Source organism: Suncus etruscus, chromosome 1 (assembly GCF_024139225.1).
Source record: "Suncus etruscus isolate mSunEtr1 chromosome 1, mSunEtr1.pri.cur, whole genome shotgun sequence".
Lineage (NCBI taxonomy): Eukaryota > Metazoa > Chordata > Mammalia > Eulipotyphla > Soricidae > Suncus > Suncus etruscus.
The window spans coordinates 45,740,805-45,762,212 of NC_064848.1; the positions used below are offsets into that span (position 1 = coordinate 45,740,805).

The 21,408-nt window shown below is 38.8% G+C and overlaps 1 protein-coding gene across 1 annotated transcript; it reads right to left on the bottom strand.

Annotated features, from left to right (window-relative positions):
* Positions 1 to 1,154: 1,154 nt before the first annotated feature.
* On the bottom strand, positions 1,155 to 20,963 carry SAXO1 (stabilizer of axonemal microtubules 1). The gene is made up of 3 exons (XM_049769414.1): positions 20,926 to 20,963; positions 12,149 to 12,351; positions 1,155 to 2,158 (listed from the first exon to the last, which is right to left on the bottom strand). Exons 1-3 carry the CDS (start codon positions 20,946 to 20,948, stop codon positions 1,155 to 1,157), a joined length of 1,230 nt encoding a protein of 409 aa, XP_049625371.1. The 5' UTR covers positions 20,949 to 20,963.
* Positions 20,964 to 21,408: the final 445 nt, after the last annotated feature.

Here is a 21,408-nt window from a genome sequence, read left to right on the forward strand (position 1 = left end):
ATGAAATTCCTCTTCCAACCATGCTTTTCCAAGTTCTCTGAGATTAGGGAATATATATTAAGGGTTCTGTGGACTCAAGAGAGTTGACTGGCCCAGATGTTGACTGGCCCAGAGTTGACTGGTCCTTCTTCTATAAAGCACACCCATACCTTAAATCTATCTGAATCTAGTGTGTGCCCTCCTGTATAATCTTTTCTAGATTCTTCCCAATTTTTTTAAATGTTTGAAGTATTTATTTTTAAACTAAAACCTCTGTCCAAAAGAGAAGCCTCCAGCCCTTTACCCAAGAGCAGGATTCAGCTCACCATCATGTCAAGCTGTAACAAGTCTGGTCCAAGCTATCATTTATGACAAGCAAGTCCTTCCTACCCAGGAACCAGCCCAATTCTTTACCAGATATAAATATTTTGCAGCTTCTACTCACAGTTTCAAATGGCTGGGAGATCCCTTTTCCCTAACTCTTCTCCCTATTATTTGTTAGAACCGCAATGCTTTGAAGATGGAAGAGGTTTGGCTTACCCACTTGAACTACCTCCTATTTGTGTACCACCATTCAGAGATTCACAACCTTGCAGACCAGTGCTGCTATTGCTGCTGTATCAGAATGTGAAACATCTCTAGACAAGGAAATAAGACAAGTTCCCTGAATGGGCCCAAGGCACTATTCCCACTAGTATCTAGATTTAACGGGAGATCTGCTATGAAATCTTCTAAGAAGCTTGGCTGCTCTCTGCAGAGACATCTTGTGGAGGGGAACACAAATACCTAAATACTCAATTTCCCTAAAATAAAGTTTATTCTGCGTCACTACATACTTGGCAAGGATTAATCACAATATCAATTCAGACAATTGATTAAATTAACAAACTACATTTGGGCTAAAGAAAACCTAACAGAAAACTAACTGATTCAATGAGCACAAATAAGGAACTGAAGAGGGAGAAACAGAAGGAGGCTTAAGGGGAGTGATTCGCCAGTGATTGAATGTCATTTTCCTTGAATCAAGGAATTGTTATTTTTATTTGAGTATCCTGGAAAAGATGATTCTTTTTTTCATTTTGGGGAATTCTTTTCTTGTTCAATGAAAACTCTCAACCATCTGCTCCATCTGCTTTTAAACTCTTCAGCAATTTCTAAATAACAGTTATCCCAACTCAGGTTGACACTGCCAACTCCTGCTGATTGGGGTTTTTTGAATCACCTTCCAAAAGATAACTGTTCCGCCGAGAGGAAGGCCTGGAAATAGACCTATACAGCCTATGTCCTGAAGGATCTATTTCCTCAAAGATGTAGCCAGGAGGCTCAGGGTATGAAGCCAAGCACCTATATATTTCCTTAGGGGTGAAGCTGGTAGTATATGTGGTCTTTCCCTCCAGAGGGATATTAACTTTGGGGTCACGCCATGTAGGCCTACAGCTTTTAGTGCAAATAAGTGGGTGAGGCACATAGTGGGCCCGTGAGGTGGTCAAACTATCCATGGGTTCATTGGGAACATTCATATGAGGAATGGGCTTGATGGGCTCTGGACGCTTGGTGACCCATGGTTTGTAATCTTCCTTGGTGGTAGTGGAACTTTCAAATTGGTCACTCTTCATGACGGAGAGTACTGGTCGGCAAGACTGAGCTGGAGCACCCTTAGGGAATGTATAATGGGCCTGAACTGTTGTCAAAAAGTCCATTTTTTCTTCAGGAGGGACATAGTTGGCTGGAGCTTTGACAGAGATCTGGGTTGTTGGCCAAGCCTGAAACTTATCTCGAAATTCAGTGGTGTTAGAGAAAGGTACAGCCAGTCCACTGGGCCGACCAGGAGGTTTCAAACTCTTTGCTGGCTCCCCCATGAGGCCCCGAAAGCAATCTCTGTGAGTGGTGAGGTTCTCAAAGGGTATTTCACTGGGTCTGAACTTTTCTGGCTCATGCATGAAGCGCTTTTCCAAGGGATGAGCCACGTAGTTCATCTTGTAGTTAGTCAGATCCTCCAGGGGGATGTTACAGAGCTTAAGTGCAGGAGGAGGCTTGAAGCTCACAGTATTTACCAGACCCTTCATGGAGTACTCATCCTGATGTAAAGTTCTGTTATCAAACTTAGTTGATGATGGCCGATAATGGTATTCTGGTCGAAGCAATTCTCGTCTTGGTTGGTTCCAGGGTATATAATCAGCTGAAAACAAAGAGTGCATTATAATTACTTATAAATCAAATCATTCAATCTGTGTATATCCAAAAGGGCCCCACATCCACATGCCAATCTTTAATGAGATGTCCCTTGAGATAAAAGAACGAAGTACCACCTCAGAGAAGGATTTGATGTTCCTTTTGATGTGAAGAGACCAATTTACAATAGTCATCATACCCACAATGCTGCACATAGTGATATTAAAGGGTGTGTGATTATAGAAGGACCTAGAGATCTGATTCCACCAGACAAGTGCAACCACTTGTTCACCCTGATCCCCTTGAGGGGGAAAATGCCATTTCTGAATGAACACAGTGACTGGTAAGGTGCATGTGGAGTGATGAGACAAGGGATATACAACCGACTATTGAAGAGTTCCCAGCCATACCAACCATGTGTTTGCCTTGCATGTAGCCAACATGCATTTGATCCCAGAGATCCCTGAGCCTGCCAGGAATGGTTCCTGAGTGCGTAGCAAGGAGTAAACACTTAGCATCACCCTTATAGCCTCCTGAAAAAATTTAAGAACTGATAATTTAGGCCAGCTTTGAAACTGAAGTCCAGGTGAGAAAATAGGATAACGTGCTCTGCAATTCAAGTAGCCACCATTCTTTTCCTCTTTTTTGGGGGATTTGTGTGTGTGTTTTTTTTTTCAGCCACACCCGTTTGATGCTCAGGGTTACTCCTGGCTACGCGCTCAAAAATTGCCCCTGGCTTGGGGGGAACCATATGGGACGCCGGAGAAAATCGAACCGTGGTCCTTCCTTGGCTAGCGCTTGCAAGGCAGACACTTTACCTCTAGCACCACCTCACCAGCACCCCCTTCTTTTCATAATATTTGGTTCACTCCAAGTCCTGCATGGTCCCCAATATATCTATCCATTATATCTATCAATGATCAGATATAAAGTAGCCAGTAAAGATCTCTGAGCTCCCCCTAAAAATAGTTACCTAGGAGCTATTCAGCTGCAAAAGCAACTATCCAAGAGCCTTGAGTTATATTGCAAACATAAATTAAGTCCAAAGCCATTATTTTTCAGTGTTTTTGAAGGTATATAACATAAAATGAACCATATACACAATTTGGTTTTTTTTTTTTTTTTTTGGTTTTCTTTTTGGGTCACACCCAGCAGCGCTCAGGGGTTAATCCTGGCTCTATGCTCAGAAATCGCACATGAAGCTCACCACGCAGTTAGAGAAATAACCACACTGAGAACTATCATAACAATGTGAATGAATGAGGGAAGTGGAAAGCCAGTCTAGAGTATAAGTGGGGGTGAGGTGGGGAGGAGGGAAATTTGGGACATTGGTGGTGGGAAGGGGGTATTCTTTACATGACTGAAACCCAACTACAATCATATTTGTAATCAAGGTGTTTAAATAGATATTAATATAAAAAAGAACATTATTATAGGTCTTTGTAAAGAGAAGTTGATGAAACACCTGTTCACTCTAAAATACAAAAGAAGAAGAAATCTCTCCTGGCAGGCTCGGGGGGGACCATATGGAATGCCTGGATTTGAACCATCATCCTTCTGCATGCAAGGCAAATGCCTTACCTCCATGCTATCTCTCTAGCCCAGACAATTTGGTAATCTTTAAATAATTTTTTAGAGCCAGAGTGAAAGTACAGGGAGTAAGGTCCTTGCTTCACATAAGGCTAATTCAAGTTTGATCCCCAGCACCCCATATGATCCCCCAAGCCCATCAGGAATGATCCCTGAGTATAGTGACAGGAGTAAACTCCTAGCACTGCCACATATGGACCCCCAAAAATAAAATTAACATAATTTAAAATAAAATATTTTCAACCATCACCAAAAGTCAATTTATACATTCCCAAAATTTTATTGCTCCCCAAAAATCAGTCAAGAGCACTGCTTCATAATCTATTACTTTATTACATCATTACTCATCATTACATAACTTTATACTTCATTATATAACCTTCATTATTCTTCATAACCTATCCAGTCAACTTTTTTTATGTACTCCTCTTAAACATGCCTCTTTCTATATAGATTTACACAATATGTAGTATTTTGCATTTGGCATTTTTTAACTGAGTGTATTGTGATTGAGACTCATTCCTGTTACAAGTATCAGCTATTCATTCCTTCTATTGCTAAATAATATATTATAGGGATAAGCAAATTTTTGTTTGCCCATTCATCAAAATACATACATATGGTTTCTTTTTCACTTTTGACTTATTATGACTTCTACTATGAACATTATGGGCAAATCTTTGTGTAGATATATGTTTTCATTTCTTTTAGACAACACCAGAAGCTAAGTGCTAGGAAAACTTAATTTTTATTTACTCTAAGTTAACTTTTTAAGATAGTGCAAGCTTTTTTCAGGAGGGATGCCTTTTAACATTACCACCAGCAGTGTATAAAGCTTCTCCTTTCTCTCTATTCTCTATTCAAACACTTATTTTATAAAATTTAGGGTTCAATAGACAGTTGTTGAATTGTATATACATGATGTGTTTTAAGTTATACAGATTTTAAAATATAAACTGGGTATTTAAAATATATCATTGTAGTTTAATTGACATTTGATGATGAGAATGATATAGGGGTTTATGTCCACGTGTTGTTCTATCTGTTTTGTGTTTTTGGTAAAATGTCAACTCAAGCCCTCTTATTTTGTTTTGGGTCACACTCAATGGTGGTTGAGATTTACTTGAAACTCATTGCTCTGGGTCACTCTGGCAGTGTTTGGGTGGACTGTGTGATGCTGGTGATTGAATCTGAGCCACCAACATACAAAGCATATGCTCCAACCCATTTTTAAATTGTTCTTTTAATTGCCAATTTTTATTAAGTTAAATTTTAAAATGTCAAGTTTTAAATTGGGTTCTCATGTTTGAGTTATAAGATTTACCTTTTTTTTTCTTTCTTTTTTTTTTTTGCTTTGGGGGCTATACTCTATGGTGTTCCAGGGATTACTTCTGGCTGTGCACTCAGGAATTACTCTAGGTGGTGCATGGGGAACAATGCAGAATACTAATGATCAATCCTGGGTCTGCAAGTGCCCTACCACTATACTATGGCTCCAGCCCCAAGATTTGCCTTTTCTGTCTTTTGTATACAATAAGGGTGTAGTCAAAGTTTTCTTTGACTACAGAATAGTTATTCTTCAGTCTAAAGGATGATTTTCATAAACCTAGCAATGGCTGAGTTTTTCTGTTTTATTTAGTTTAGGGCGGGAGGAACAGATGTATCAAGCACCACACTTCACCACCCATAAGTCCTTGACACTTCCCCAGCTCCAGGAATGCTCTTAAGTTTACTTTAGGATAATGCTACAACCATTTCTTTTAAATTGGCTTCATTTTAATTGAAAATCTAATCTTTCTCCCAGAGCTATTAACAGCTCTATCAGCATCTTGAAAGCATTACAGGGTCTTACAAGGAACCATCCTGCTGAATATAAACCATATGTTTTCTCCTCAGACTTTAGGCCTCACTGAAAGGAGGGCACCTACCTGCAGATGCTGACACATTGCCTCAAGGTGCTTGGGGGTGGGCTGGACAACAGGGCTTTTCTGGTCCTCTTCTATGATGGATGAAGTGTTAAGAAAACAGGTTCCTAAACTGAAAGTTGCCTCATGTGATTTCTGTTACCCAACAATACAGTTGAAACCACTTTATTATCCAACCTCCTAACTTCCTTTACCCAGCCTATATTATCCAAAAAAAAAAAAAAACCTGAAAACCTCAGAATGCCACATGACAAACTATTCACATGCGTAAAAAGTCTTCAGCAAAGTCCTTCAGGGCCAGAGTGTTGTGTGGGTAATTGGCAAGAGCCTCTTTAAAGGGATTCATTCAATAATATCTTTTTTTTTTTAAGCTTAGCTAAAACTGAAGTTGAGCATCAAGTAATTACACTCTCAATCTTTCCAATTGCACAGTGTTTTGAAAATGTCAAAATTACAACCAAATGCTATTGAGGTAAATCTTACTAGTGGTTTTCTGGAACCCAGTAATGGCAATAAGAGTAGAAAGAAAAAAACACATTTTTCCTGTACATCAGTAAGTGCAGCATGTAGACATTTAGATAGCACCCATTGAAATATATATAGTTAGTGGTCATGGAATTTGGTTCACCTTTTTGGAGGTAGAGGGGAGACAAGAGAACCAATGTATATAAACACATGCTATGGTTTTAATTATAGGAAGGAAGGAATGAGAAAGAAAGTGAAGATGGAATGGAGGAAGGAAGGAAAGACGGAAGGAAGGAAGGAAGGAAGGAAGGAAGGAAGGAAGGAAGGAAGGAAGGAAGGAAGGAAGGAAGGAAGGAAGGAAGGAAGGAAGGAAGGAAGGAAAAGAGGGAGGGGAACGGAGGGGGAGGAAGGAAGGAAGGAAAGAAGGGAAGGAGGGAAAAAGGAGGGAGGAAGAAAGGGAGTGGGGAAGAAAGGAGGGAGGAAGAGAGGGAAGGAGGAAGGGAGGGAAGGAAGGAAGGGAGGGAGGGAGAGTGAAGGGAAGGAGGAAGGAAGGAAAGGAAAAGAGGGAGGAAGGGAGGGGAGGAAGGGAGGGAACGAAGGAAGGGAGGGAGGGGAGGAAGGAAGGGAGGAAGAGAAGAAAAAAATGGAGGGAGGGAGGAAGGGAAGGAAGGGAGAGAAGGAAAGAATGGAGGAAGGGATGAAGGGAGGGAAGGAAAGAATGGAGGGAGGGAGGGAGAAAGGGAGGGAAGGAAGGGAAGGAAGGGAGGAAGGAAGGAAGAAATGAATTAATTTTAAAGTACAATATACGAAGAGATAAGGCAAAACTCTAGCACCTATAGCCCCTTATATTTCCATAAGATTTTGCAGGATTAACCTAAAGGCAGAGTGAATTAGTTAGGCATCCTCAAATTTTAATATGGTTGTTTCAGGGACCCACAAAGGTTTAATTTAAGATTTCTTAAAATTGATGTCAAATAGTGTCATCAGGAGTTTAGAACCCATTTATTTATTTACTTTATCCTTACAACACACTGTGCTAAGTGCTTGGCCTGGCCGAGTTGAGCATTCAATGTCCAGCACTGAAAACATTATATCACAAGATAAAAGTGAAATAAAAAGCTCATTTAATAAAAGATAATAAATTATTAACTTTAAAGCTATGTTATAAATGACACCTATAGTTTAAATCCAACTTCAAATATATTTTTTACTACATACTGATTTGTTTGTTTTCAATCTGAATTTGAAGAGAAATAAGAAGTTGAAACATGTGCTTATATAATTAGACAAACCCCTTTCCCATCCCCATTTTAGCTTTCTGGTCTGTTAGTATTTGTTCATCAACTCTAGTACATGCCAGAAATTTAAGAAAAATAAAGAAAATAAGATTTTCTACATTTTAACAGAAGCAATAGGAAAGGTTAGTCATGATTCAGTGTTAGCAGTACAACACTATTCTCTGATTTGCAGAGGAAAATTTGAAATGTAAAGATTTGGGTGGAAGGAGGCATATGGAAAAATGTGAGGTAGGAGAGATTAAAGCTTTTGTATTCAATTGTGTGTTAATATTTAAGATATTAGTATCATGCCTGGAAGAATGTCAATCTTTAAATAAAAACACTGGACTATTTTATACTTGCCAACTCCTAGAATGAGCAAGAAATATTTTTCACTCCAAATTTCTTCCTATAAATTGGGGAGAGAAGAAGCTGAACTGATTAGACATTGGTTTTAAAGAGTCTCTCAGTATATCTAGACTTATATCTAGAGTCACAAATCCTGGACAGAATGTAAAGGGGAGATTGTAGCTGGGTATACCTAAAAAGGATCTCTGCTTCATCCCTGACATCAGAGGCAAGAGCTTGCCCTAATTGTATTCCTCTTTTTGCAAGCTCAATGCCTTCAGTGTCCCCATTCCTTACCTTCTTGTAAATACTGAATGAAAACAGAGCTGAATAAATGCCAACCAGGAGCCCAATCCCTTTGTAAGGCATCTACTTTATTTCCATCTCTGCCTTGTTTGTAATAAATTAGAAATTTTAAAAAACAGAACCTTGTTTTCTTGGAACTTAAATTTTAACCAAGGAAACGAATATTAAACAAAGTAAAATTATACAATTAATTATGAAACAAGATGGCGTAAATTATTCAGAGCTTAATTTAATAGCATGTGTCTTGAATGGAAGGTCTGTGTGGTGTGATTATTTCCCCCATTGAGAAAAATACGTATGCTAGACAAGTAGAAGAAGGACGTTTCCATGAAAGAAATAGCAGTGAGGGGGAATAGCTGTATTCTGAACAATCTTGTAACTATGGTGTCTAAATAATTAAATAAAAAACAACAAAACAAAAATAATAAATAGCATCACAAAACACCCTGCAACATACAACTGCCAGCATGTAAACTCATCCACCCAGCTTCAGATTCATGATTAATTTTGGAAGAAGAAATGCAAGCTGAGCCACATAAATTCACAGGTACACAATACTCTAGGGTACCTTCAATGGGGCAGATTGAGTCCCTGCCCTACCAAAACCCCAGAAGCCACACCCATACCATAGCAATAGCCTTGCCAATGGCTCAACTTCACTATTAATCTCTACTGAGAATCCAAGCCAATAAAAATTCCAAGTACATTAGTTTTCAGGCTGAAAATTCTGGGATCTTTTTGGAGTGATACAGGGCATCTCCGATACTGTTGGAAGCCTCAGCAACCACACCCACATCCCAGTCACCCCCATGTAAACTTATCAACTCAATTCTAGATTCTGGAGTTCCTAAAGTATGTGGCCACATATGGCATCTCCAAATTCCATAACACTAACAGCCCAGTAGAAGCATACTAAATTCGATGGGTAAGCACAGAAACCAACTAAGCTCAATAAACAAAAAATAATACAGAAGGCTCAATAGCAATAAACAACTCAGTAAACTCTAGACAGTGATTTAATGGACCTATTGTAAGATATAGCAATTTTCACAAATTTCCTTTTAATGAAATATTTTTTTGTTAATTCTATTAGCCATTTAGTTGTAACAAGCAATATAAAATAAGTTATTTTTGGCCTATTAAGGGGACAGATTTGATGGTGAGTGAGAAACTGATAACAATGGTGGAGGGAAATCACATTTGTAGTGGAACAGTGAATGCCAGAAACAACTATATTATGAAAAATTTTGTAAACTAGTGTTTAAACAAAGTTTACAAAAAACCCTGCAACCAAAACAAAACAAAACACAAAATCCCTAGGCTGAAACAAGACTCAAGAAGAAGGAGCAAAATCTACAAAAACATCAATCGAATCCATATAATTTTGAAGTTTGAGGGCCAAAGCAGTGACACAAGCAGTAGGGCATTTGTCTTGCACTCACTAACCTAGAATGGACCGTGGTTCAATCCCCTGTCATCCATATGGTCCTCCAAACCAGGAGCGATTTCTGAGCACATAGCCAGGAGTAATGCCTGAGCATCACCGGGTGTAGCCACCCCTCCTCCCCCAAAAAAGTTTGAAGTTTTATTCCAAGATTTATCATGGTTATTTGAGTAACTTTAAGCAGGGTCCTATTATATTATCACTAAAAATATTCTAAACATCCCTGATTCCTTTGTGTAGAAAATGGATAAGATGACAAATTTGGAGATATGCTAAGGTATAGATAGACCTGAAGAGGACGGGATTAGTGTATTGCCAGGATTAATTAACAAAAGGAACGGGAAGAGAGAGAGTAAAGATGGACAGATATAAAATGGCTGTTCTATGAACAGACACAGAAAGGATTAATAGTAACAAGGGACATTGATGATTCAGAAAGGCCAAGGCCTGTCATGGTAGAAGTAGATAACAGTAAACCAGGAGGATCCAATGTCCTAAAGATACATGAAGGTGAAACCTTTACACGCAGGGGTCTCAAACTCGCGGCTCACGGGCCGATTGCGGCCCTCCATACAACATTTTGGGGCCTGCGGCCGGCCTTCAAATATTGCAGTATTCGCGATTATTCGTTTACCGAATGAATAATCGCAATAAAAATTGCATTCGTAAGAAAAAAAATTGCATTAAACATTCGCATACCCCGTGCAGTTCCGTTTGGGGTATGCAAATGTTTAATGCGATTTTTTGCAATTTTTTATTGCGAATATTCAGCAAGCGAAATCCCTTATGCAGCCCTGCCTCACCTTGACTTTGCCTCCTGCGGCCCTGCGGCCCCCAGGTAAATTGAGTTTGAGACCCCTGCTTTACAGGAACAATGACACCATTCAAAGTGTGGCTTGACTAGAAGTGTCTATGGAAGAGTGAAAGAAAATAACACTAAAAATTAAAAGGACAAAATCAAGGTTACTCCTGGACCATGTTAGCCTGGTTCGCAATTCCCAGTTCTTGGAAGAAGCAGAGAAGTTTATTTTCACGTAAGATTTTCCAGGATGATTGAGAAACCTTGCAAAAGATTCAGGAAGAAATCTACACCCCCTCAGGCATCTCTACCTCATCTCACCATGTGTCTAGTTTAACTGCCTCACTAAATAGAACTAACTCTCATCAGAAACATTAAGATACTAACAAATATTTTACATGAACCATTTGGCATGCAATTCTAAGGCATCAATAAGTACCTTAAGAAGTTATTGAGTAAAGCTGTCTCCTGTTCCATGGTCTCAATCTTGTGCTCCATGGGGTAAGCAAATATTTCATCATTTATATAGGCTCTGTGTATATATGATGTCATATCCTGTCTTGGACTAATAAGTCAAGGGCAGGGCAGTGCGCTTTCTTCACAGTTCTAGATATTACTTATTATGCTTCTGTGTATTAATGAATTTAATGCCCAATAAAAATAATCAATTTCATCTAGACAAAGTTCAAAACTGGCTAAATTAACTCATTAGAGAAAAGTGAGCATAATGGTTCTATACAGGGTAGAAGCGAACTATATGGAAGTAGCTATGCTAGGACGCCGTCTGGCTGATGTTTATGAAAATGTTTATTCAAAATTCATTGGTCTGAAAGGTATAATTTTGATTTGTCAATTTTCCTGTATGTTATGTTTTGATGATTATTAAAGATAGTGGCTGGGTTTTTGGTTTTTTAAATAGAAACCATACCGAGCAGTACTTGGGCCCACCAAGGCTATATATGACAATAATCAGGTAACCAGAGGTCAAATTCAGCACCAGAACTCAAATTCAGGTTCACTAGCATTGTGTCCCAGCCCTTGTGATGTTTTTTTATATAGATGAATTAGTCAATCACTGAATTCGTGCTGAACATGAACTTAGCTTAAACTTAAAAGACACTTCCTCATTGTATAACTCAAACAGGATGCTAAGCTCTGGCAAATATTTTCCATAAAAGACCAACTATTAAAAGTCTTAAGCATTACAGGATATAGTCTGTCATAAGTTCTCAAGTTTTCTCTGAAGAACAAAAGAAGCTACAAAAAGGAATTGCATATGACTGGGCTTCAATAAAATATTCTTGTGAGTGCCCAAACTCCACATATGCAGTTTTCACATATTCTGAGATAGCAATAATCTCTTTTTGCTGTTGTTTTCATTTGATGGGTGGTAGGGGAAGAAGAAGACACAACCCATGGGGTATTATTAGCTTTAGTTTTCTTTTGGAGGGTTATAAGGCATTGGGGAATTATTAGCTTTTGCTTTTATGATTAGGGTTATAAATAACTATGAAGAAGAAAGAGTTTGGTGTGAATTGCTTGTTTTTGTTTTGTGGTGCCAAATGCAGGCACACATGGAAAGCAGACACTCTTCTGAGCTACATCCCTAGTTTTTATTTTGTTCTTTATAAATATTTTATATTTTCATTCTAAATTTTTAATAACCACCCTTAGTTCTCCAGCTATACAAAAAAAAAAAAAAGAAAATCAGCCAAATTTGGCCACTAGACAGTAGCTTTCCTGATCACAGCACTAAGAGGATAAACATATAAGATGCATTTCCTGGCCTGTGTACAGGCTCAGCCTATGTTTCTCCCAATTTACCCATCGCGTACTCTCCCACCTTTATAAGTAGGCAGATTCTCCATCTTGTCAACACATGGATATTTATTGTCCCGAGGTTTGATGGGATCCACTCGATTGACAAGGTAAGGGTTGTAATCTTGTCTATATGTCGTGAGCAGGTCCATATTCTCTTCACTTGGGATGAAGGGATTGGGCTGCTGAAACTTCACAGGTAATACTTTGTGAGGCCCAAAATCTCTCCTGTAAGGAAAATAAGTGCATGCCATTGGGGTCCTTGGCTAAGAATAAGGCTCACAGTTTCCATTTAACCCATTTAACAATTATCTAAATTTTCAGATATTTTCTGAAAAGTCACCTACACTCTACTCCCATAACTGACCTTCCTTCTGTTTATCACCTTCAGGAAAAGTACCCCATTACTTTTCACACTCAAGTCACACACCCATACACCATGCTGAGTCCACCACTCATGGTTCCATATAATCCATATTCCCCTCCCCACACCTCATCTGATTTCCTTTTCCCTCTTGTTTCAGCCCCTAACCATTTCCTGTGATAACTCATCACCTGGCCTTCCCATTTGATTCCTGCTCCTCTGATTCAATCCCCAGATGTGATCAGAATAAACATTTTAAAGTAAACATCAGATCATTTTCCTACCCAAAATAAAAATACTCCTCCACATAAAGCCCAATTTTCAATCTTGCTGTTTAAGTTTTCCTAATCTTACCCTGCCTTACACCTCAGTCTATGCTCCACCTCTTCCAACCACCTACATGCCTCTCCAACCACACAGAACCACTGGGAAAAAATCTATTCTGTGTCTGCTCTCTCTTTCTCTCTAATGGACTTCTGCAAGTTCCCTTCATTGTGGTGCTGACTTCTATTTTTTTTTTTTTTTGCGCACACACACACACATACACACACACACACACACACACACACGTCTTCTATCAGTTCCCAATGTTTTCTTTAGCCAATGTTACCTGCTTCCTCTACTGGACATTATAGAAAACCTCAATAAAAGGCATCTCTCCACTCTGGCATTAGCAACCACATTTTCAGGATATGAAAGGCATGAGGCTCATCACTAAACAAGAAATATTTCCTTCCCAAAGCATCCCACAGCTAGAAAAAGGCCAACATGCTAACTGTACCAGCCCCAGGAATTACCCTGACAACAGGACTCAACTCTGCCTTGCTCTGCCCACGAGGGTGGTCTCAGATTCCCACTCTCAATGCAAAACCTCTTAAGTAAACATTTCCCCACAAGGGCTTCTGCTTTACACAACAGTCTGTTTTTTTCTGGAGCCCATTTATCCAACTGGACAAGGGAAAGGTAGATTTTTCCCTGATGGCGCTTGCCAAAACAATCTCACCAAGGGAAGGGGAAGGTTTCCGGACAGGAAACATCAGGTCCAAACACCAATAAAACCTACTTCCCGGCCGAAATCTGGAGCAGCGTGACTGAGCCATGCTTGACTAGCAAAGGTAACACGCTCCACTGTACCCTGTCTTGCATGAGTTATATACATGGTTGTCAATAAACCCAAACTGGGGCCTAAAAATGCCTGGTTTGGTGACAGGGGGGAGATAGGAAACAGGAAAATTCTTCTTACTAGGGCTCTAAGGGGGAAGTGGGAGATGGTTTGGTTGAACTCCTAAGAACACTAAGGTTAAACTTAAAAATATCTCTCAGCAGCAGCTACAGGGCCTTCAACCTGGGCTCCCTTCTCAAAGGTCCCATGTTGGCAAGAGCAGGAGGAAGTTGAGTGATGTGAGGCATCTAGAAGCTGACTTTATAAATCGAGGCTTAGGAAGAAAATAAGCTACCTATGACACAAAGATCAGTTCCACTTTTTCTACCCTTCTTACTGTACACAGGGATTTGTTCAATACTGCATTAACTGCTGCAAATAGCTAGGAGCAGGACTTCAGAGAGAAATGAAAATGTCCAGAAAACCCTGTCAGAAAACCATGATTAACTGCAACGTAACTTCTGTCAGAAAGTTTGCTTTCTCAGCAGAGTGCTCCCTAGAGGAAGAAAGCTCTCTTCAAAAGGAGAATAGTGTTGTTTGGGGCCAACTTGCAGGAACATCTCCTCACATACACCCATTCTCACTGATGGCTAACCAAAGATTCAGGCCTTCACTTTCAAGGCTGTACCAAGAGTGATGTTAAAATAAATAAATAAATAAATAAAACACCAGGATGCCCAAGTTGCCCCAACAAAGCCCTACAATCTCCAAGCAGCCAGGAGTGCTTTCAAGTCAAGGGTTCACTATGTTGTGCATGGCATCCTCTTCTGTAGCTATACTTAGGAAGAAAGCCAACTTCTCCTTCACAGAAGCTGTTAGAACCATGTTTAAAGGGCTGCCAAATGCTCAGACAACTAAAGTGTGCTTAATGCTCCTATTTCCTGCTGTTTCTATAGGAAAAGAGCTGATAAATTCTTGTAACCATGCTCACCAAATTCATAGGATATCCTGAAATGGATTTCTCAAAGAAACGAAAGCTGTTTCAGCAAAATCCTTGCTCAGTGTTCACTAAATCTTCCCCAGTACAAAAATTTAAGTCTCAGAAAAAATGTACAACCATGACTGAGTATATTAATCCCTTCTAACTTAGGCCAATGATTTTGGCAAGGGGCTTGGGGTGGATAAAATGACTTTTTTTTAAAGAGAAGAAAGTTTTAAATTTAAATTTTGATTCATTTATATCCCACCCCAAATATTTAGTGTGGCTTAAGAGTGATTTTAATCAGAATTTATGTGCTTCCTCATTATGTTTTTATGTTAAGAACTTTTGCTGAAACCTAGCATTAACCACAATATAACTGCCTATCCCCAACCTCCCATAACCAAACAACCTCTAAGTTCATGTAAAAGAAAAGTATTTTATCCTTCCCAGGAACTGCCCAAAGTTAGTAGTTCTTTTATTTTTAAAGAACACTTTCCTCTCTTTCTGCAGTACATTTCCTAGTCCGTAGGCCCAATGTGACCTTGAATTAAGAAAAAAATGGCCAAAGATTCATTTCCTTTTCAGTGAGTAGCTATAAAATTTATACAGTAGGGAAGTCTAAGAGTTAAGTTCAGAGTTAAGTAAAGGTTAAAGCCCTGTTGGGGAAGTCATAACAACGTGGCCTCCAATAATTAGGTAAATCTCAAGAAAGGTGTTTTCAAAGAATCTGACAAAAGGAAAGAAGAAATAACGTAACAGCTAACTGAACATGAGTCTGGAAGTGGACAAGGTGATTTTCATGGAGATAAAGGGCAATATGATACTTTTCAACCTATTTTCAATGTTTATATAAACTTCAAAATCTGTTTGTTTGTCCAATGAATCAATCATACTAAAGGGAATCCTTTTAATATTTCCTCTTCCAAATTTGCCTCTTCCAAATTTAGTCTCTTGACTAAAGGCTTTTTGCCTGTTCTCTCCAAATGCATATATATGCACACACCTCTCTGGTATCTCACCAATAGACCATCTCCTATATTATGGTTTAAATTCTCTTTACCGCCAGTTCTTTTTTTGTTAGTATTTAAATGTATGCCTATCTTTAAGAAAACCCAGTAAACTATGGCACAATCTTCATTACAGTACACTTCTGTCAAATTACTTTCCTCTCTTCCCCCCTCTTTCTTATAAAATGGTTGTCTTTGGATATGGGTTTGCCTTTCTCACCTATTATTCATGTTCCACCTATTAAAACTGGGTCTTGAGGGCCAAAGCAATAATGCAGAGGTAGGGCATTTCCCTTATACACGACTGACCCAGGACAAACCTCGGTGTTGTGTATGTAAACATTTCAATGGGATTATTATGTTACTGATCCTACCCTGATCGGTGATTGTTCCCTACCCTAGGGTGTGATCTAGCATTCTGCTCCCACCCTAGGGTGGCACCTGATTCTGCTCCCACCATTGCGTGGTACCTGATCCCACCATTGGGTGGTACCTGATTCTGGGGTATAAAACAAGGGTCTGTGAAAGGCTAAAGGCTGTTTTTCTGGGGCCTATTCTGGGGCCTTTTGGCTTCAGCCTCTTCACGGAATAAAGAGCTGCTTTCTTCGGAAGCCTGACTGCCTCTTGGCTTTCTTCCCGCCGCATTCACCTCAGAACTGCCGGCTGAACAGGGTAACAGACGTGTGGTCTGAGCTGGAGGAGAAAGGCCTCATCCTCCATCCCTCCATCAGTCAACCACATCAAGGGCTGACTTGCAACACCTCGGTTCTATTCCCATCGTCCCATATGGTCCCCCAAGCCAAGAGCAATTTCTGAGCTCATAGCTAGGAGTAACCCTGAGCATCTCCGGTGTGGCCCAAAAACAAAAAAACAAAACCAAAAAGGACTGATTCTTCTAATTCACTGACAGGCTGAAAAGTAAGTGCCATCATACTTTTAAATCCAGTCATTACTCCACAGGTCTACAAGAACTTTGTTTCTTAATATCTCTCCTTTGACATCTTTGGTGTCCTTTCTCAATATCTTCCATGGGATTTTCCTTTTGTCAAATTATATTGTTTATAACTACTACATGTAATTTTGTACCTTAAGGGGTTAAAATGAACTTTTTTCATAGAGACCATCATTTTCTCACAGACAAGTTCATGTGTATCTCATCAACTTAGACAGAATCACAAATTCTGATTTCTGCCACTGATCCTGATAAGAATACAATGATCCCTCTTCACAGTGACAGATAGGATTCTAAATACCTGCCTCCATAGTTCAATTTATATAGCATGTCTTCTCCTCCATCCCAATTTCTCAACCCACTAATATCAAGGTTAGCATCTATAGCAATATCATATAAATTCTAGACAAAATATAAAAAACAACTATTTTGGAGCAATAAAGACTAACCAAGATATGCAAGGTTTAGAACATACATAGCCAACAGATGGGAGAAGTGAATGATGCTGAAGTAGGCTCTATAAAGTTTCTATTATTTTTGGTGTTTCCAGTATAAAGGCAAACAACAGCTGTGTCATGCAGAACAGCAGAAATGAAATGTGCAAATGGAAAAGGATTCCATATTTTTAAGAGAAGCAAGATAGTTTTTATTGAACAAAATTTTATTTGGAAAAACATGAGGAGAGAGAAAGAATAGAAATACATGTGGTTCAAGAAAGAACAAAGGCTTCTCTAGAATAGAAAAGGCAGAAAAGAAGCCAGCAAAGATAGGTGTTCAAGGCCGAGTGTGGGCTTGAAAAAGAAAAAACTGGGGGCCAGAGAGATAGCATGGAGATAAGGTGTTTGCCTTGCATGCAGAAGGATGGTGGTTCAAATCCCAGCATCCCATATGGTCCCCAAGCCTACCAGGAGCTATTTCTGAGCGTAGAGCCAGGAATAACCCCTGAGTGCTGCCAGGTGTGACCTCCCACTCCCTCAAAAAAATAAAAGAAATAGAAAAAATGTGTAAAATTTTCCACCTTTTTAATTAACATGGATATATGATCTGCCAAGTGTGTGGCAATCACAGGGTGCTAGAAAGTGAGAAAATAATCCTACAAAGGAGAGAACCAGAGACAGGAAGTTTCAAAAAATTTTATATAATCTGAGTCTAAATCTCTGGCTGGCCTCATATACTTAAATCCTTTCAAGTAGGGGCTGGAGCGGTGGCACAGCGGTAGGGCATTTGACCTAGGACAGACCACAGTTTGATCCCCTGGCATCCCATATGGTCCCCCAAGCCAGGAGCGATTTCTGAGCACATAACGAGGAGTAAGCCCTGAGCATCACCGGTGTGGCCAAAAAACAAAACAAACAAAAATAAAAAATGCTTGCAAGTAATCACACTAAAAATAACAAATTAAACTGAATCTCAGGTTTCAAACAAGACAGTAGCATTTTAAATCCAATCGAGTTATCTCCTATGCTATTAAAAATAATAATGTTAACAAAATAACACTTAAGAGTATCAGTTCCCAAGCTATTTTTATTACCCCCTTTTCAGAAAACTTACTTTTTACTCAGTATTCCATTAGAAATCAAATTTCTTTAAGTGAACAAACAGAAAGTTTGCCCAGTCTTGTCAATAAGTGAAGGAATCTGCCAAATCTCTGCCTCTGCTCTTCAATCAAATCTATCAAATCTGAATTTAATTCCAACTTCTTTATTCTGTGCCCCCATTTTGTCCAATTTTCTTTAGAATGAAGATTCAATACTTCTTGAATTTCACATCTTGAAGACACCTTTTCTTCCTAAAACTATCCACTTTGCCCTTCTTTAGGGATCTAGCTTACCAAAAATAATGTTCTCAAATGGGGTTCAAGTGTTTTATATAATAACATGCTTTGGGGAAATGAGGCTTGAAGTGAAAACCTCTTCATGAAGTAATCGCATATCTATATGAACTAAAAACAGAGCCTATATGAGAAATACTGAAGGCTATAAGAAACCATTTTCTTTTTTAGTGTTTTTTTTTATGGGGGGAGGGTTGGGGTCACACCCGGCAGTGCTCAGGGGCCACTCCTGGCTCCATGCTCAGAAATCGCTCCTGGCAGGCTTGGGGGACCATATGGGATGCTGGGATTCGAACCACTATCCTTCTGCATGCAAGGCAAATGCCCTACCTCCATGCTATTCTCCAGCCCAAAAAACCATTTTCAACTAAAGAAGCCTGAAAATCATGAGTATTACCCTCATGGCACTGCTGTAAATCCCTGAGATGTATAATCAGTAAGAGTTGTGTGCAGCTGAAATCATACCTCATGCTGGGATGATAACCTTTCCAGAAACCAGGTGTGTGTCTGTCTGTCTGTCTGTCTGTGTCTGGGCTTACTTACTAAGTTCAGCCAACCCCTGAGCCACATGATTATTACATCTGACAGGTGGCAGACCTATGTCCAATCTCAAAAAGCAAGGCTAGCTTTTAGGTAGGGAAATTAGCAAGTCAGTTTTGTAATACGGAGTCATAAGCATAGAAGGGTGACAATCCATGCAAGCATAGGTGTGAAGATGTGAGGTAATCTACCACTTTTGCCACAAAATTCAAACAGAACAGTTTCCCCCAAGCTTCATGACAGAGACATAATTTTGTTTTAAGTCTTTGAAAACTGGTACCTAGTATGGAAGACACAGGGCTGAGGAATTATGAAATTGAGGTATAAGAGAGAGAAGAAAGAGAAAGCCTTTATTTCTCCTCATTCTTTTGGGGGAAATCAAGTCTAGGATGAATCATTTTTGCTGTTTCCTTCCCCCTGGAGAATCTTGAACCTGATACTTTTTCCCTCTAAAGAACATATTATCATTAACTTGGAAATTCTTTAAGTATCTGCTTTCCTCCACTTTGATTGCATCTGAACATGAATAATATTGTTGCTTTAGCTTTGACAAAGCCAGGGAGATCTGGATGCTATGTTTATTTTCATAAGTGACATGAGGCAAGGATAATTTAGGTATGGTCAGAGGGGAAGTTTTTGTCTTGTTTTGCAAAGCACCACTGAAAAGAGGTAAGCCAAAGAGAACTCCATGTAGTGGCTCAGAGTTGGGTGATGGGGCTTCCCTTTGAGAGGAAGGGCATTCTTATTCTCCTAAGTTTGTGGGCAACAAAGATCATTTTTTATCCTCCAACCATGGAAGTATCTCTATATTTCCAGGATAGAGTTCATAATATAACAATATAACAATTATATATAATATAACAATAATAGTAATTTCATGTTATAACTTGCTCTTGATTTTCTGAAAATTAGGTTAGAAAGAAATGAAAAAACCAGCATCTATAGGCTAAACCTTATATCTATAAGGCAGACCAGACTTGTCCTTTTTCTACCAATTATGTCTCTTCTCCCATGTGCCTACCACCTGCTGTTGGTCACAGTTTCTAAATTAACCTCAATTTCTAAAAGGGGAAAAGTAGTGTTTGACCTTGATTGTGGTCTTTAGATCCTCACAAACTAAGGATGCTATTTTTTTTGTAAAAATAAAGCCCAAATTTTAAAGTATCTATTAAGAAGGGATAGGTTAAAGCAGGTTGAGAACAAAATTTTAATAGTGAATCTGGAGTTATTAACATTATGAATAAAACCATTTTAATATAATAGAGCATAAAAGATTCTGACTCAATTTGTGCTTTAAACAGGTCTTGATTCTCCTTCTCAAATGTTACTACATAGCAGTTCCTATCAAGACTCAGAAAAAATTGTTGGCTTAATTTCTCTACTAGTTATTCTTTCAAATGTTTCATAACACAGAGTCATCTCTTAGATCCAAAGAAAGATCCAAAGCCTTTAGTAGAAGCAGTCTATGCCTCTTCCCTTCAATAATATCAACAGGAAATATATTTAATTTTGGATAGTTCTGGGAATCAAACTCAACAGAACATGAAGCTTGATCAAACTCAAACACAAGCAAGGTATGTTCTCTTCCACTAACTTGGAAATTAACATTCCACTAACATTGGAAACTAAAATTTCTAGCCTTTTAAAATCAAGTTAATAGTACACATTTCTTTACTCATATATTAAACAATTTAAAGAAGAGTTTTCCCCAAATTTAATAGCATAAATATAATTTTAACTCACTCTTTCTGTTCTAAGTTCCATTAACCACTACCATCATCTAAGTTGACTTGGAGCTATATGCCAATGCTTCAGCTTCCCTCTACCCATTACTTCATTGACATATCTCAGTCTTTAGTCCCACAAGCAAGCAATAATTCTCTTCAAAGGGGATATTGGGAAAAATAAAACTGGCTAAAATGCAAAACTTTCTTTTAGTATATGTTGATATTGCACATTAGTGTAAAACTGTACATATTGTGTAAGACTGTTGCGCATCATATATTCATACCATTTTCACTCACCTTGATGTGGTCAGGCCTTCCATTGGTATGGCCCCTTTCTGGTACTCCATCTTGGGCTTGAAAGACTCTCTGGGCAGATAAGAGTGATAGATAGGGTAGTTCTCGGTATATTCGGAGAGAAGACATGGTTTCTCTGTTTTATCAAAAATCTTAGTAGGGAGATGTGGACAATGGTGCCGCCTATGAAAGATGAAAAATATTAGGTTATCTGTTTTGGAAATAGATATAACCTATGTGATAATGCTACCTTCAAAAACTGTGACACAATATATAAAATCATAACAAATGGCATTAAAGCATGAGTATAACCCTTGTTTTATCTACTAAACTATACACAGTGGCCAGAATTTATAAGAGATAGGGTCTTCCATTTGTTTACTCTTATACCAAGGATCACACCCAAAGCCTCATACATGCAAAGCATGTGCTCTACTACTAAGCAATATCCCTAACAGGCAGTATAGTTTCATCATCAAAATTATT

Bases quoted from the DNA above. Each gene is read 5' to 3' on its own strand.
- SAXO1 (XM_049769414.1), bottom strand. From the start codon at position 20,948: ATGGAAGGCCTGACCACATCAAG. The intron at 12,352-20,925 runs GTGAGTGAAAAT...TTTTCCTTACAG, and splicing joins GAAGGCCTGACCACATCAAG to GAGAGATTTTGGGCCTCACA. The intron at 2,159-12,148 runs GTGGGAGAGTAC...CTTTGTTTTCAG, and splicing joins GAATCTGCCTACTTATAAAG to CTGATTATATACCCTGGAAC.